Here is a 17,265-nt window from a genome sequence, read left to right on the forward strand (position 1 = left end):
ATATAAGCAACATGTTTTCATTTATGTACGCTAAAGAACATTTGTTGAATAGGGTATGAGATAATTCCTGCTTTCTCCTCATTACATGCTTAGCACAGTGCCTGACAAATAGTAAATGATCCATAAATGTTAGCTAAGATGATTTTTACTACAACTTGAGCCCTTTCTGTGGTTGGGCTGGGGGACCTCCGTTTTAAGATGGATTTTGCTAAGTCCAATTTTATTTCAAGGTCTGGAAAAATGCTGTTAGGTTACTTTCCTTCAGATGTTGCTTTCAAGAAGCTTTCTTATCCTCCATTGTTGCTGACCTGATCATGCTGACTGTCAGTCAACAAACTTCCTGGTGCAGCCACTAGGTGTTGAACACTGTACTGGACGTTGAAGGGCTCCATGGATTTCAACATTACCCTAAAGTCTAGATTCCAGTGTGTCCCAGTTTTTACTAAAAACAGCAAAGTAATGTGGAAAAAGACAGAGTAAATTTGGTGGATGGAGAAAATGCAAACTGGACAGAATGTTTTTCACAATATTACCCAGTTTTGAAGTCCAAGTAGTACAATATTATGGAAAATACCACGTCACCTTCACATGATTACCTCTAAAATAGTAGAAAGTGTCTTCATTGTAACTTGGCCAAATATACTGAAGAAGGAAGAGTGCTTCGCTTGGCAGTGGGCTTCTTATTCTACAGTTGAAGAGTTGCACTCATTCATTCAATAATTCTGGAAAATCTCAGTCTTGATATCTTTGAATTGTGCCTCTTCCACAATCTCGGTGTATTTTTCTAGTATATTTTATGTTTCTTTCATATATTCTATCTCCTGTGCATACACATTAATCCCTGATTCTGTATTTGGATCTATCTTTCAGTTCTCTAATTCCCTCTTTGGCAACATTAATCTATCTCTTCCAAATAAATAATTCTTTCTTCAGTTGTGTTTAATCTGTTTCTTTTTAAAAAATATTTATTTATTTATTTTGAGGAAGATTAGCCCTGAGCTAACATCTGCCACCAAGCCTCCTCTTTTTGCTGAGGAAGACTGGCCCTGAGCTAACATCCATGCCCATCTTCCTCTGCTTTATAGTGGGATGCCTGCCACAGCATGGCTTGCCAAGTGGTGCTGTGTCCGCACCCGGGATCCAAACCGGCGAACCCCGGGCTACCAAAGCAGGACGTGCGAACTTAACTGCTGCGCCACTGGGCCGGCCCCTAATCTGTTTCTTAATTCACTTGTTAATGCACTTCTAGATGTTCTGTTGGGTTCTTTTTCAAATTTACTTCATCCTTTTTATGCTTCTTTGCTTCTTGCTCAAGAGAAATTATGCTCTATCTCAAGAAGATATGCTCAATCTTCTCTTTTATTTCTATAAAATACACAATATATGATTTTATCATATATATCATACAATATATGATTTTGTGTTTTGTGTCTGATAATTTCAATATCTGAAATCTTTGCAGATCAGACTTTGTTATCTGTTGTTTTCCATAACTCTCTGTCATGATACCTTGCTACCATGTGTACTTTTGATTTTTGCCTGTGAGTTCATGTTCTCTGAAGCTTTACCTGTGAGAATTTTTTGAGATTGAGATAAAGTTGGGTTTCTCCAGACCCGTGTCTGTGCTGGTTTCATTAAAGTTCAGTCATCCTGTGAGGACTCCTGGGAGTCAGGCTGCTGGCTTTGTTTATTTATTTTCAGTAGCTTTTTGAGGTATGGTTTATATAACATAAAATTTATCTGTTTAAGTTCAAATTATTTTTTTTCAAACTTTTGTAAGACTGTTGATGTACTATGGAGTAAAATCTAGCATGTGAACAACTGAAGGAAAAAGTTGATGTATTTGTTGCAAGAGGAAGAGACAAATTATTTTGATGAAAAGGGATGAGACAAGCAAAATGACGCAGGTATTTGTAAAATAAAGAATTGTTCATAAGATATGTGGTCAAAGGAAAACATAAGTAGAATAAGTGGAAGAGGGCCAGAAAATTTTATTTGGTTAATTCCTACTCCCTGTTCAGGTGGCTTTGTGGATGCCAATTCCTCCTGGAAGCCATCCTTGATCTCTATCTCAGTTTGGCTTCAGTGTCCGTGCATTGTAGTCCCTGAGCTCACTGTACTTTTTCAATTAGAATAATTATTGCGGTGTGTTCTAATTACTTGGTTGCTTTTCTGAGGCTTCATCAAGAGAGCAAAGGTCAACAGTCCTGTGGGCCAAATCTGGCCCATTGCCTGTTTCTGTAAATAAAGTTCTATTGGAACACAGCCAGACCCATTCATTTATGTGTTATGTATAGCTACTCTATGCTGTAACGGCAGAGCTGAGTAGTTGCAACAGAGATTATATGGCCTGCAAAGCCAAAAGTACTAACTTTCTGATTCTTTACTGAAAATTTGTTCTAGTGTACAATCTCTATCAGGGCAGAACAGTGTCTACCTTGTTTGCTGTTGTATCTCCAGCACTTACCACTGTGCTTCTCACGGAGAAGGAGCTAAATAAATATAGGTGAATGTGTGGATTGAATAAAAAGGTTTTCAGAGACTTCTATTTTGGGGTTATGAGGAATTTAGAGTGAATTAAATCTAATCAGATAAATAAATAAAAGTGGGTACGTAGGTAAAATCGCATTATAAAGAACTTCATTATAATATTCTGTCAGGGAGGCAGCTGGTTATAGTAAAAATACTCAGGCAGATCTGGTTTGCATGTCTGGCCCTGCCTCTCATTAGCCATGTGGTTTTGACCAAACCATTTAACCTCAAGATCATCAGCTTCCTTTTCTAGAGGTCGGACTCATGATCTGTACCTTCACAGAATGGTGTCAGGATTCAGTGAGATGCTGTGTGCATAGCCTCTGGCACATAACTGGCACTCATTGAATGCTCGTTCCTTCCCACCTTGTTTTCTTTTCTTCCATGATACAGCTATTTCCTTATCCTTGCAGATGGACTGAAAACAGTCCTTTGGTGATAGGATTCTAATGGCTACAAATAAACCTACGTCACTGATGTTTTCAATGGTCCTAATCCAGATAAAAGTCAATGTTCACCTCAAACATAATGCTCTGTTGTTGAAGGCATGAAGCTGAATTTTCATCCTGCCCCAAAGGGCAATCACCCTTTGATTCTCCCCTTACTTCACAGCTTAACCGTTCCTGCAATAAACAGAATCTACTAAGCTTAGAATTCTCCTGTAATTTTAAAAAAATGACTGAAATGCTAGAAAAAGTGATAGATTGGGCAAGGGGCATTTCTCAGTGTTAAGTTCTGCATAGTGTAGTGTAAATAGAATAAGACTCTTCAATCTTAGCAGGGCTTTTTCCACTATCCTAGTCTGTCTGTCAGCTATGTGACTTTGGGCAGCTCACTTAACATCTCTGAGCTAGTTTTTTTAAAAATAGGGATTCTTTCTGCCAAATCACAGGGTTTTTGAGAGAAATAGATAAGATAATGTAGGTCCCAATGGGTGGACCTGCAATTTTAAAATTAAATGATATAGAAATGCAAGTTTCTGGAGTAGCATGGCCTTTTCTCTCCTCTTGTTGGGATTAGAATGCTTCCTCTCTCTCCCTAGTGAGTGGAGGGGCTGGCCATCAATGGGGTATAGGGACTGTGACATAGTAGGAAAGAGCATGTCATTTGGGGGCAAATGGGCTGGGTGCTCCTCCTGCCTCTCTCACCTAGTAACTGTGTGACCTTGGCAAGTTAGCTAATCCTAGTGTTTTCCTTTGTAAACTTGGATAATAATACCTACTTCACAGGGGTCTTGTAAAGGATTAGAGGAAATAATATTTGCAAATTTCCTGACACATATCAAACCCTCACTAAACGGTTGCTACTGTTATTTTTATTTTCAAGTCTAAGCATTAGGAAAGAGACATCTTTCAATATATGCATTTCCATAAAATTTTCTTCCAACCATATTTTTTGGAGGTCTCCATCAATTCTTTGTTGTGAGGTTTCCTGCCCCCAATCCTAGAGGCTCCTGAGGGCCTTGGTCCAGTTCCCTGTCCTAAGGCCATTGGTGCTGTGGAGGGGCTGGCAAGCAGGGTGGGATTTCCCCTGGCATTTTATGATGAGTTTCTCTTCCTTTGTAACAGGCACAAGTATGAAAATAAGTGAGTACCTGTAAATGGAATCTTCATTAAGTAACAGGTCACCCTTTCTTTCTACCAATATTATGCATATGAGTTGTTGTACTGTTCTTGAAACATCTGCTTGACAAATCCCTTTGGAGTCACACTTTGGGTTTTTTTTTAAAGATTTTATTTTTCCTTTTTCTCCCCATAGCCCCCCGGTACATAGTTGCATATTTTTAGTTGTGGGTCCTTCTAGTTGTGGCATGTGGGATGCCACCTCAGTGTGGCCCGACGAGCAGTGCCATGTCCGCGTCCAGGATTCGAACCCGTGAAACCCTGGGCCGCTGCAGCAGAGCGTGGGAACTTAACCACTTGGCCACGGGGCCGGCCCCTGGAGTCACACTTTGAACATAACTCAGGGCATATCCCCCCTTGATAGCAAAAATAAGCCACTCTACAGCCTAAAGCAACATGACGTTTCTACTAGATATCAATATTTTTCCGTCTGACATTTAGTAGATCATAGGCAGCCAAAAAATACCAGCTGCCTCCATGGTTATTATTCACCTTTTTTTTGTGTGTGTGAGGAAGATTTGCCCTGAGCTAACATCCATTGCCAATCTTCCTCTCTTTTTTTTTGGCTTGCAGAAGATTATCCCTGAGCTAACATCTGTGCCAATCTTCCTCTACTTTGTATGTGGGATACCTCCACAGCATGGCTGATGAGTGGAGTAGCTCTGCACCTGGGATCCAAACCCATGAACTTGGGCCACTGAAGTAGAGGGCACGGAACTTTAATTACTCAGCCATGGGGCTGGCCCATATTAGTCACCATTGTTGTTCTTGTTGTTATGCATTGTTAAGATCCACTAAAGTGATACTAAGATTGTTCATATGAGTACTGCTTTTTCTCGTTATTAGTTCAGCATTTTGTTCGTGAATGCCCAAGAAAATAGCCAGGCAAAGGAAAAACCTGGGCAGAGAATTGGAAGAACTTCTCCAGCCACATTCTAAGGACAGAGAGAGAGAGGCTGTCTCATATACATTTCTTCCATCTATCACAGCACGCTGCAACTGAACTGGTACATGTATGCGTTGTGTGATGGGTTCTAAATAGCTAGCACTTCTGTATTTTTCTCTTTTATGAAAGATAGAGATGATGACTTAAGAGAAAATTCTAGTCATTTTAAAATTTAAATTTATAGAAGTTTTCCCTTAATCATTTTATTATTAAATTTATAAAACTTTTCCTAATATTTTTCTGCTTCAGATACATCCACTGGGCTTTCTATAGGTTAACAGACTTGAGGCTAAGAACCCCTGGACCTGTAGTGACAACCTACATCACTTTCTATGTGGCCCTGGAAATAAGACAACACTCACTATCTCATTGCAGAAGTGAAAATTCTTAAGATTCACTTAAAATCTCTGAGTTCTCTCCAGCTCCAACTCTCTTGTTGCCTGCAAGTAATGATTCTCCATCCCTTTATATTTCAAGACATGTCTAAGAAAAGGAGATTTTTCTTGTGTAGGGCCAGGTGGAGATTGATTCCTGTTGGTATTTTGTCTAGAGTATTACTCTCAGAAATTTAGTTTCCTTTTGTAATTTTGTTTCCTCAAGCCACACAAGCCTGAGGAAAGACAACCAAAGTGTGAAGGCAGGAGTAGGCCTCATCATAGCCGCAGTGTTTGATTTCAGCCCCTGGCTCTGGATTGGTCTACAGTCTCGATATTTATCTCTAATGGTGACTGGAAGGACCCTTTGATGCAAAATTTGACATATAATTATTATTTATCAATGATAATTACAGCTAATATTTATTGAACACTTACTAGGTTGTTTTCTAAGTGCTTTATGTTTTTTCTCATGTAGTCCTCACAGCAATCCTGAGAAATGGGCACTACTATTATTCCCATTTTATAGGTGGAGAAATTTGCCTCCATTCACAGAGCTAATAGGTAGCAGAACACAGATTCACACCGGCCTGCCTGAGTCCAGAGCCGAGAGCCCATCTTCTCAGCCACCTGCCCTCCCTCCAGATGAGAGTGACCTTCATATTTTACTGTGCAGTTATCTTGGACATGGATCTCTGCACCATACTGTGCATTCTACACAATAGGGTGCTGGCACCTACTTCTGATATTTCTGACTACAGAACTGGGGGTGGTCTTATTGAGAAAAAGAGCCTCGGTTCTGGTCTGGGCCATTATCTGTTCTGTCAGGTCCTGCTGAGCGATTCCTGGTGTCCCACCCTGTTCTTGTTTCATCCTGCTCCAGCCTCAGATGTTTATGTCTTTTTTGTTTTCTGACTCATTTCTCAGTAGACCTGATTACTCAAGCTTTGCTTGAGTGCGAAGGCCTAGTCAGGAGCTTGCTAAGGAGTGCTGACCTTCCTGCATGAATTCCAGGACAGCTACAGTTTGCTGGACACTCTGTCTCACTCACAACATGGACACTTGGTGCTGCATCACTGACTCTCTCTATACTCAATTCTACCATTCCTGGGCCTTTGTTCTCTGGCCAGCTGTGCCTGTGATCTCCAGGCTGTGGTGATCAGAGGGCGGAAGGTGCCTTCCCCACTTTCCCAGGAAGAGGAGCTTGTTGATTGGGGTCTGAGCTGAAGCAGCGCTTCCTGTATTGAAATCTTTTGGGTGTTTTCATTAACTATTCTATGTCGTCACACAAGCGGTGGAGATAGTGGTGCACCATCCATTCATTCATGACACATTTATTAAGCACCTATTTATGTTCCAGGCACTGTGCTGAGCACAGGGGTTGCCATGGTGACCAAGATAGAAATTGTTTTTGCTTTCATAGTTTACTGTTTTTGAATGACTCAGACACATAAAGAGGCAATCGCAATACAATTTGATAAAGACTCTGATAAGGCAATAATGGAGTATTTTGAGTGCATAGAAGGGGCACCTACCCCAGACTTGAAGGTCTGGGGCAGATTACCTGGTGGAAGTGATATCTGAGACTTGATGGATGACTAGAAGAAGTTAGGCAGGTGAAGAGTTTGGTGATTGGGTAGTGAGGAAGAGAAAGGGTGTTCAAGAAAGAAAGAGTAGCAAATCTGGCCTACAGGCAAAGAAAGCATGCAGAGCCTGGGCAACCACAATTAACTCAGGATGGCTGAAGATGAGTTTGAAATAGGGTGTGGCAAGATGGGAAGCTGGAGAGGTGAACAGTGGTGGGAATAGTAAGGGTGGCTATCATTTAATCTTTCTATGTATCACAAAGATACCACTTCCTTTCACAGACTAACGTACTATAGCTTGGGTATTTAGTGGCAGAGGATGGGACTGAGGAGTAACATGTGTTGAGTCCTCATGTGTGCTGGGAATGATGGGTGATCCCAGAGACCTTTGGTCCTGGATCTCAGTCCACGCCATCCAGGGGCCCCAAGCAAGCAAAGTGCCTCCCTCCCCCAGGTAGAGTCCCTTGTGGCTCAAGACATGCCAGAGTCTTCCTCCTGCTGCTGTCAGCAGTGCTCTCCACTCCAAAAATGGATGCCCTTACTCAAGGTCCCCTCTGCTATCTCTGCTGCTGCTGCTGCATCCCACAGCCATGCCTCACATGGCCACTATTGCTGGGGTTGACCTCCCAGCACCGCTAGGTACTGGGGACTGAACCAGGCCTTTCACACTCACAAGCAACTCTACAAGTAGGAAGAGTTATCTTCATTTGTACAAATGGTGAAACTGAGGCTCAGAGACACCAAATTATTTGTTGCAAGTCACAAGGCTATAAGTAGCAAGGCAGAATTTGGACCTAGTCTGATTCCAAAGCCACTGCAACCACACAACAGTGCCTCTTTCCCTGTCAGTATTATAGTTCTTAGGATTCTTTAAGTCTGCTCTTTAGGTTTTCTCATTGACACTTTTCCTGAAGATGAGTCCCCCAGAGACTGAGTCATAGGCTCCTGGGAGGCCCCTCCAAGAGTTTCCCTTTAAATGTGTCCCTCCCACAAAGGAAGGACTGAATTCAGATACTGCGCACCCTCAGGGTGTGTTCAGTGGCCAATAGCAGCATGCCTTCCCAGGCTCTATCCCCAACATTTATGACACCTCTTCACCCCAACTTTGATTAAGAACATAACAAAAATTTTTGATGTTAGCTAGTATTTTAAAATTCCTCCCAGAGGATCTGGTGATTTTTTTATGCCAATGGGTTTTTAGGCAGCCCTTGGCATACTGAGCATATCGCCTACGTGTCATTAACAGGCGAGGCTCCTTCTTTGTGACCCTGCCTAGACCCTCACTGCATGCTGTTTTTGATTTACTAATTCATTTTTGTCACCTTGCTTCATTACCATTTTAATGTTCAATTTCAATACTGAATAAAATAGATTTTTCTCTCCCTTTTCTCCCTCCTGTATCTTCTCTCAAACACCAGCAAAGCCCAGGGACAAGTCTTGTAGATACTAGCAGCTGAGATGGACGTATTCGTGAGCTAGAGCTCCAGCTTTAGACAGGGGTACTAATGAGTCAAGCACCATGCTTTTATTAAATGTCTCTTGGCTAAAAGCATAGCTTTCTCTGCAGCCAGACAGCCCTGGCTCTGCACTCCTGAAGGTAATCTGGACCCTGTCATTAATTACTCTTCTTCCTGGGAGCAGTAGAAGAAGCAATTTTCAAATTGTTTTTATTGATCACAGGGTATTTTCTCCAGAATATCACTTTCTATAAAAAAAGGGGGATATAATTATTTCCAGTTAACATAGTAAAAAAATTTATAGAAGAAAAGCAATTTACATTGTGGTTAGGAGTACACAGTTTGGAGTCAACAGACCAGAGTGTGAATCCTGGCTCTGTCCTTTACTAGCTATGTGAAATAGGGCAAGTCTCTTAAACTCGTTGAACCTCAGTTTCTCTCTCTGTAAAAGGGGAATAATATTAGTTCACAGAGCTGTTATAAGGATTAAGTGAGCAGGGATTACATAAGATAGAGTAAATAGATTGGCCCAGGAGGTAATTATAATTATCATTATTACTTATTATTATCAAGAAATCCATCTACCTGCCTGTCTTCAGGCCAATCTGATATATTTTCATCTGTTTTCTCCCATTCTTCAAATGAGTCCTCTGTCTCATGGTAGAAATGTCTCATGAATACTATGACTCTCACCTTTTATAATTATGTGATAAGATTAAGGCATAAGAAATGGTGGTTGACTTGTTGCTTTCATTTAGCCTTCTTCAATAAGATAACTATGTTTTCATTGCAGAATGATGAGGTGGAGTTTGTCCGAACTGGCTACGGGAAGGATATGATAAAACTTCTCCATATTCAGCGAGATGGAAAATATCACAGCATTAAAGAGGTGGCAGCTTCAGTGCAACTTACTCTGAGCTCCAAAAAAGAGTATCTCCATGGGGATAACTCAGACATCATCCCTACAGACACCATCAAGAACACAGTTCACGTCTTGGCAAAGTTCAAGGGGGTATGCGTCCTTCTTCTTAGATGCTGCCTATTGTGATGCACAATTCCCTATACAATAGCATGAGGATGTTACTTGCTTATTTCAAGCTCCCTTTACTTTTTAACCCTATTTTTACAGTAAGCTATTTAAAACTTTTCCTTTTCTATTCTCAGCCTTATAGAAAAGTTTGCTTTTTTAAAACTCACCTTTTTGTTCTTTTCTTGATTCTCAACTCACTACAACATCTTTTAGGTAGAGAATCCTGTCTAACAAATTTACATGTTATCTCTTACTTAGGATCATCAGAAGATCAAGGCCCTGAGGATTTCAGAATAGAATGTAACCCGTTTTTGTCATGCATTTCTTTGTTGTATCATTTATTTATTTCTTTTAGAATGGTGTGTATTTATAGACGAAGAAAGTACCATTTCTCTTCCTGGTGATACTATAGAAGAAAATCTTTAGTATAAGAAATATTTTGAAATCTATTTGTCCAACATTTAATGCCTTCCTAATTTTCCCAACTCCACCCCAGTTAGTATCCACATGTGGAGTTAGTTGTACTCTTCAAAAGGGTCTCAGATCTGATAGAATCTGATGTTCGAGCACTTCCACCTTAGGTTTAAGTGTGAGTGAAGCTGTGCTGGACCAGTAGCAGATTTCTGGGCAATTCAAGATCATTTTTTTATTTGCTAAGAAGTCTAAAAAGACAGAGCTTCGGTTTTCATGCTTTTGCCTGAAATCCACACCCATAATGCATGAAATGAACAAACTAATTGAATTTAATTTCTGTAAGGCCTATCTCCACCCTGAACGTTCTCTTGCTAATCAGAATGGCCTAGCAAGTATAGACAAGGCTATGGAAAAGGCATTGCTCTCTTAAAAAAAATTGAAAATAGGCTTCTGTACTGCATTATTGAAGAGGGCCAGGTAACACTGCTTCTTATATTTCCTGTACTGTGTGAGAGGTGCATCAAAGTGAAGGAATGGACCTGGATGTTAAAAACAATTTAAATTCATTCATTATAGATAGACTGACAATATAATTTCTTATCCAAACCAAGAAAATTTTGGGAATGAAATAAGATGCTGTTAATAATTATGCTGGGGGCCTCCCATGGCCGAGTGGTTAGGTTCATGCACTCTGCTTCAGCGGCCTGGGGTTTCCCAGGTTTGGATCCTGGACGCGGACATGGCACCGCTCATCAAGCCACACCGAGGCAGCATACCACATAGCAGAGCCAGGGGAACCTGTGACTAGAATATACAACTATGTACTGGGGGTGCTTCCGGGAGAAGAAGGAAAAAGAAAAAGGACAGTGGGCAACAGATGTGCCAATCTTAAAAACAAAAGAGAGAGTGGTAGAGAGAGCCCAATCTCTAACTGGTGCTCAGCTAGTCTCTAAATAATCAATCTCTAACTTAAGTCAGATTTAGGGGGTCCTTGCCTACCAGCGTTGGGAGGCCTGGTGGCCCCTTTACCCAGCCCCTGAAAAACACATCCCAGCTGGTTTCCCTCTGAAAATATAATAATAATAATAATATATTATTATAAATAATAATAATATATTATTATTATTATAGGACAATAGGTATAAAACAGAACTATCCTGGGGAAACCTGTACAAATAGTCCACCTTAATTATAAGCAAAGCCATAAATAATCTGTAGGCTGTGCTAGGACCATAAAATATTGCCAAGAGATTAATATGGAAAATTTGTGTGGAAGTAAGGAGATGCTTTATGCGGGTGAAGAGCTGGGGTTGGTCAAAGGCCTGTTTGCAAGGCAAGAAGGCTGCAGTGGCCTTTCATTAACATTTTTCCTTAGGAAACTGGGACGTCTATTTGCCAACCTCATAAAGATGCCAGAGTATTATGGAGTATACTGAGTACTGTAGTTGCTGTAGGTGATGACTGAGCCCACCCTGAGGAGAATCTAAACGTTAAGTTGCTTGTTGCTCATCTGTTGATTGACACATCCTCTCCTGTAAAACAGTTTTCTTTTAAAAGCAGGATAGAGTCACCTGATGATGGCGATCGATTAACTACACTGAGGAACTCTTGTGAAAAATTGGGATGAGGACGAATTCATCTCTCAAGAGTCTAAGTCCCTGTTTCTCTGATGCTAAAAAGCACTTGATCAGGAAAGAGAGCTCCATGGGTATTTAAAAATTATTTTCAAATGGGGCAAGTATTTCTGATCGTTAACATCTTGTTTCTTTTTACAGATCAAAAGCATAGAAGCCTTTGCTATGAGTATCTGTGAGCACTTCCTTTCTTCTTTTAACCATGTCATCCGAGCTCAAGTCTACATGGAAGAAGTCTCTTGGAAGCGTTTTGAAAAGGTTACCTCACTTATTTGTGTTCTCAATTTAATTAAAGAAATTGACTTTATGACATATGCTGAAATTTTACTGGAAACAATTGTTTTTCTAATTTTCAGAATGGAGTTAAGCATGTCCACGCATTTATTCACACCCCCACGGGAACGCACTTCTGTGAGGTTGAACAGATGAAGAATGGTGAGGAAATATTTTTCATGCTTTGATTCCACAATAGCAATTTCAGGTTATTAACACTGAGGAAAACTATAGATAATTTTGAAGGCTTTTGTATCTGAGATGGGAATGAGCATTGTGGCTTTGGATTACATGAAAGAACTATATACTTTTTATCTTAAAAATGAAATAATAATACCTTTTGCAACAAATCTGGCAGGTTGAGAGCCGTAATTTTTACAACTTGATTTGGAAGTGAAGAAAAACAAAGGCCCAGGCTAACAAAAGCCCAAATCTCTGAATTTTCTGACCATTACTTTTTGTACTATACCATGCTATAGTTATAATAACCTGCATAGGAAATATCTAGTAAATAGCAATCAGATGTTATTGCATAACAATAAAACTACTGACATTATAATTACTATAAAATGAACCTCATGTAAAATAGCAATGACAATTATATAATTCTTTCTGCTACCAAGAAATTTAAACAATTGACTGTGGAATATAATTACAATACAGACCTTATTAATACTGATGACTGAACTTAGAAAATAGTAAAATTCTCAAAGCTTGGCTTCCATTGATTTGTTGAGGTTGTCAGATCAGAGTTAAATAATTAGCTAAAAGTTAGACTAGAAGATCTCTAAGAACCACAGAGCCAAATGTGGTAGAAATGTCTTTATCCTAATAAAAATAAACTTAAATAATCATTATAAATTGAGAGTGTGGACTCTGAACTTTTTTCTTTTTCTGTTTTCCTTTCCTTTCCTTTTCTCTCTTCTCTTTTCCTTCTTTTTCCTGTCCATTCCTTTCCTGTCTGTATCTCCTTCTCTTTCTTCTCTAGCTCTCTTCAGTAAGAATTTGAGGTGGCCTCTCATAAATGTCACTATTATAGATTAATAAAATATAAGTCCCTTCTTATTCTGAGTTCTATTGGATAATGCCTTCCCTTAGAAGGTTCCTAGTGTATTAGCTATCATTTAATATTTTTTCCCATTTGTATTAAATTCTAGACACAGCCAGGGCCTTCTCCGTGTTTGATTAATGCTTAAGAAATTATTGTCATATAAAGGAGACTGAATAACTATTGGTTGAATTAAGTTGAAAAGATAATGATTTTGATTTTTTGATTCCCCAAACATGTGGTCATGTGATATATTAACTTGTTGACTGAGCTGTTTGTTAAAATGTAACTTCTTTTCCTTTCCCTCTCTCCCTCCCTTCCTTCTTTCCTTTCTTCCTTTCTTCCTTCCTTCCTTCCTTCTTTCTTTCCTTTTTGCCTTAGGTATGTGGCTTTGGAAGAAATAGAGAAAGAAATGTTTCCTGACTCACCAGGCCAGTGTTTGCCTACCCAAACCACACTGACTACCCTCATAAAATTATAAACTCTAAACTGGTACTGGCCAGCAGAAATATAATGCAAGCCACATATATAATTTTAAAATTTTCTAGTAGTCACATTAGAAAAGCAAAAGGAAATTAATTTTAATAGTATATTTTATTTAACCCATTATATCCAAAATACCTCTGAAGTATGTAATAAATGTAAAAATTACTAATGAAATATTTTACATTCTTTTTAAAAAATTAAATCTTTGAAATCTTGTGTTTATCTTATATTTACAGAATATCTCAATTCACATTTACCATATTCCAAGTGCTTACTAGCCACATGCGACTAGTGGCTACCATATTGGTTAGCACAACTCTAAACCGTTTTGAGGGATTTTTGTCATGCTTAGCATATTTCTCATTCCACTTTCAATTATGTAAAATAATATCAGGGGCTAGAATTAGATTTCAGGAGAGCTAACTAAAGAAATGAGAGCATGTATGAAATATGCTTATATCATTCATTGAAATACTATTCATTCAGCAGTGATTTTGAGGACTTTTTATGTATACTAGGGGCTGTAGATTCAGAGGTGAATAAGACATTTCCCCACCCTAACAAGTTCATAGTAGATTAATAAGAGATAGGCTTATAGATAGATTTATTGCAATATGAGGGGTTAAAGACCATAATGAAAGAGTTAAAGTTATGCTATGGGAGCAAAGCAGTGCAGAAAACTGACTCTTCCTAGGGTACTCTAGAAGGCTTAACAGGGGAGGAGGAAATAGTCCAACTGACTTTTGAAACCTGATTCAGAATGTGCTGGGCATAGAAAGGGGAAGAGAAATTACAAGCAGAAGAAACAGAATGTATATGAGTAGCAGTGATGAAGGAGTGGAAGAGGGAAACTAGTTTTGAGCATTGCCTATACCAGTCACCATACTTGGCCAGTAATTTTAATGTTGAAAGGGCAAAGCATTTGAGGAACGGTAGCAAGTTCCAAGGGTCTAGTTCTTAGAATGTAAGGAGCAGAGATGAAGATGAAGAGGTTGGTTTTGGCCAGATTTTAAAGGCCCTCATGTACCATACTAACAAGATTGGTGTAACTTAGAGGCAGTTTTGCATGGTAGTTAAGCCCATAGGTCTTAGAATCAGACTAAACTATGTTTGAATTTAGCTCTACTACTTAATAACTTTGTGACTATGAGCAAGTTACATATACTACTTCAGTGGTTTTTCATTTTTAAGAGGAGAATAACAGTGTCCACCTCAACAATTGTCTAGAGAATTAAAGGAGATAAATGTTAATGTAAAGCATTTAGCACAGTACCTGGCATATAGGAAGCCCTCCTTAAATGATAGCTATCATTATTATTAATATTATAACTTAAAATGACAATAGAGATCCAGGAGAGGTCTTTATGTGTACGAGTGGACTGTTCAGGAATTCTGACCAAGGTTACGATGAACTGGCTGGAGAAAAAGGCAGTAGTGAGACATTTGGAGACTTGTTGCAGAGATGAAGAAATGATGGCGTCTGAACTAAGGCAGTAGAATAGAGAGGGAGAGACTTCAGTGAGGGAGGGGCATCATGTGAGACATTTCTGAAGTACACTTACTAGGTCTCAGTAGTTGAGTAGGGATGGGAAGTTAGAGAGAAGGGGGGGTTAAAGTTACCCTAAAGTCGGGGTCCTGGAGGAGTTGACTAAGGAGAATGCAGGCGATGAGGAAGTTTTCTGGCAGAAGCGAGCGAGTTTGGAAATAAGGAATAGAGATAAATTTGGAGACCATCAACAGACTGATAGTAAGTGAAGCCATGCGGAAGAAAGAGCCTTCCAGAGAAACATGTAAAGTGAGAAGAGGAAAGATGAGAGGGCCTGGGGAAAATTCCCCAGTCTAAGAGTTGGGCAGTTTAAAGAGTGAGACAGAATGATCAGAAAGATAGGAGGAGGATTGGAGACAGTAGTGTCATGGAAGTAAAAGAAAAATACAGTTCAAGAAATCAGGGATAGTTCTTGTGGTAACAAATAGGCTCATCTGTAGTGGCTCCCCACAAAAAGTTTACCACTCTTTGTAAAAGTCCAGTTCAGGGTTTGTGTGTGTGTGTATGTTGGGGGCATGCTCTGCTCCAGGAAGTTATTTGGGAACCCAGGTTGATGCAACTATACATTTTTAATCCTTACTTTTTGGGGTCACCTTGAGAGTAGATCCCCATACCAGATAACCAGGAGAGGAAAAGAGCTGGAGGAGCAAAAGGAGGAGGCAGAACCCATCAAGCATAATACCAGGCCTGAAAGGAGCACATAGCTCTTCTACTGGTGAGAACCCAATCACGCAGGCACACCTAACTGCAAGGACAGCCGGGACATGTAGTCTAGCCAGGTACCCAGGAGGAAAAGTAGATAGATTTAGTGGATAGCTAGCAGTCTGTGTGGGTTAAGAAGTTGGGGTAAAAGGAGACTGAAGAAAAAATGTGCAGTTTGGCAAATAGGCATCACTGGTGACCTCCGCAAGAACATTTTAGCAGAGCCCTGGAGGTGGAAGTGGAGTGGCCAAGTATAGGGCTCTGCTGATCATAAAAAAAAACACCATTGTTCTTTCCAGGAATTACCAGAAGCTATCATCAGGCTGAATTCTAGTCACCTGGCTGCTGCAGAGTAGAAAAACTAATCATCATCATCAGGCCAAAGCTTTTTCTTTCTGCAGAAAGCTACAAAGATTCAGGGTATTGCAGTCATTGTGGCAGTGTTCCCAGAAGCTCCAGCTTGACTCATCTAGAGTCCAGTGCCCCTGTGATATCACACAGGGCTGGCACAGATCGGGGTAGGGAAGAGGCATCTGTTGCCTTAAGTGTGTGCAGTGTGTGTGTACACATGTATATGAGTGTGTATATCTTCCTGTGTTGTGTGAATGAAGATGATATTTGTACTCTGTCCCTCTGTGGAGAGTAGGGATCTATGCTTTTTTGGTAGCAGAGTTTAATTCTTAATTTGCTTGTTATTCAAGAGCTAAAACTGCAGATATTTTGAGGTGAGTCAGCGTACAATCATTGTCACAAGAGATGCCCTTGCATAGGCTTAAATGAAGAAAATAATCATCCTACACACACACACACACACACACACACCCCAATTCACGTGGCAAGGGCTGTTGTTACAAATCTCTAAGTAGGGTTTTGGTGGCAGGCTGGCTAGGATGGTGAGAATTCTGCCCCCTCAAACACATGTGCTTAATCACACAGTCAACCATGCAACTTCCGAAAGGGACTTTCCCCAGCAGGTCATGTAACTGGGCTTCTTCTGGTGGACTGGATTCATTCTTATCAATTGAACAAACGTTTATAGAAAGCCTGCTGAATCTCAGGCACCATTTTAGGCCTTGAGAATTCCTGTAAAACTCTCATTACACTAATCTTTCTTAGTGGATATTTTAAAGATACATGAAGTGTACTTTTAGCTGTTTCAAAGTCTACTAGTTCCATGGGAGAATCTGGAAGAAGGAAAGAAATTTGTTCACCCAAAGGGATGAGGGCTGGTGATATGTTTGTGACTTCCAAGCTCAGAGAGGAGAATTAGGCTCTGCGTGTGTGGTACAAGCTGTGGGTTTAGGTGTTATATGAAATCTGAATCCTTCAAACTCTCTCTCTCACGTGTCTCTGTGAACTACAAGCTTAGCCAAGCCGTGAAGTCACTGGGATGGTTGAGTCATTAATTTGAACTAATTGAGCTAAGTACAGCATCCCCCACAACACACACAATATTTGAACTATAACTCGCAATTCTTTAAGTATCAAATTTCTCCCAATCTGACACATTATAAAAATTCAACTAAAGCATAGCTAAGTAAAGGAAAGCAAGATGGAGAAGAGATCTCAAATAAGAGATACTGTGTTCTGGTAGTGAAAAAAATCTATTGACATG

General features: G+C 39.8%; 1 protein-coding gene across 9 annotated transcripts in view; it reads left to right on the forward strand.

Moving 5' to 3' along the window:
• Positions 1-17,265, forward strand: part of LOC103557286 (uricase) — a 94,155-nt gene that overhangs the window by 64,681 nt on the left and 12,209 nt on the right. For 4 of the 9 annotated variants that reach the window (XM_070592110.1, XM_070592112.1, XM_070592111.1 and 1 more), the window contains 4 exons: positions 5,001-5,161; positions 9,311-9,529; positions 11,737-11,853; positions 11,952-12,030. In XM_070592110.1, coding sequence (XP_070448211.1) covers positions 9,353-9,529; positions 11,737-11,853; positions 11,952-12,030 — 373 coding nt within the window. In that variant the 5' untranslated portion in view covers positions 5,001-5,161; positions 9,311-9,352. Of the gene's footprint in view, positions 1-5,000; positions 5,168-9,310; positions 9,530-11,736; positions 11,854-11,951; positions 12,031-17,265 lie in introns of all 9 variants that reach the window. The other 5 variants (XM_070592107.1, XM_070592108.1, XM_008529693.2 and 2 more) reach the window with 2 other exon arrangements.

This window comes from Equus przewalskii, chromosome 24 (assembly GCF_037783145.1).
Source record: "Equus przewalskii isolate Varuska chromosome 24, EquPr2, whole genome shotgun sequence".
Classification (NCBI taxonomy): domain Eukaryota; kingdom Metazoa; phylum Chordata; class Mammalia; order Perissodactyla; family Equidae; genus Equus; species Equus przewalskii.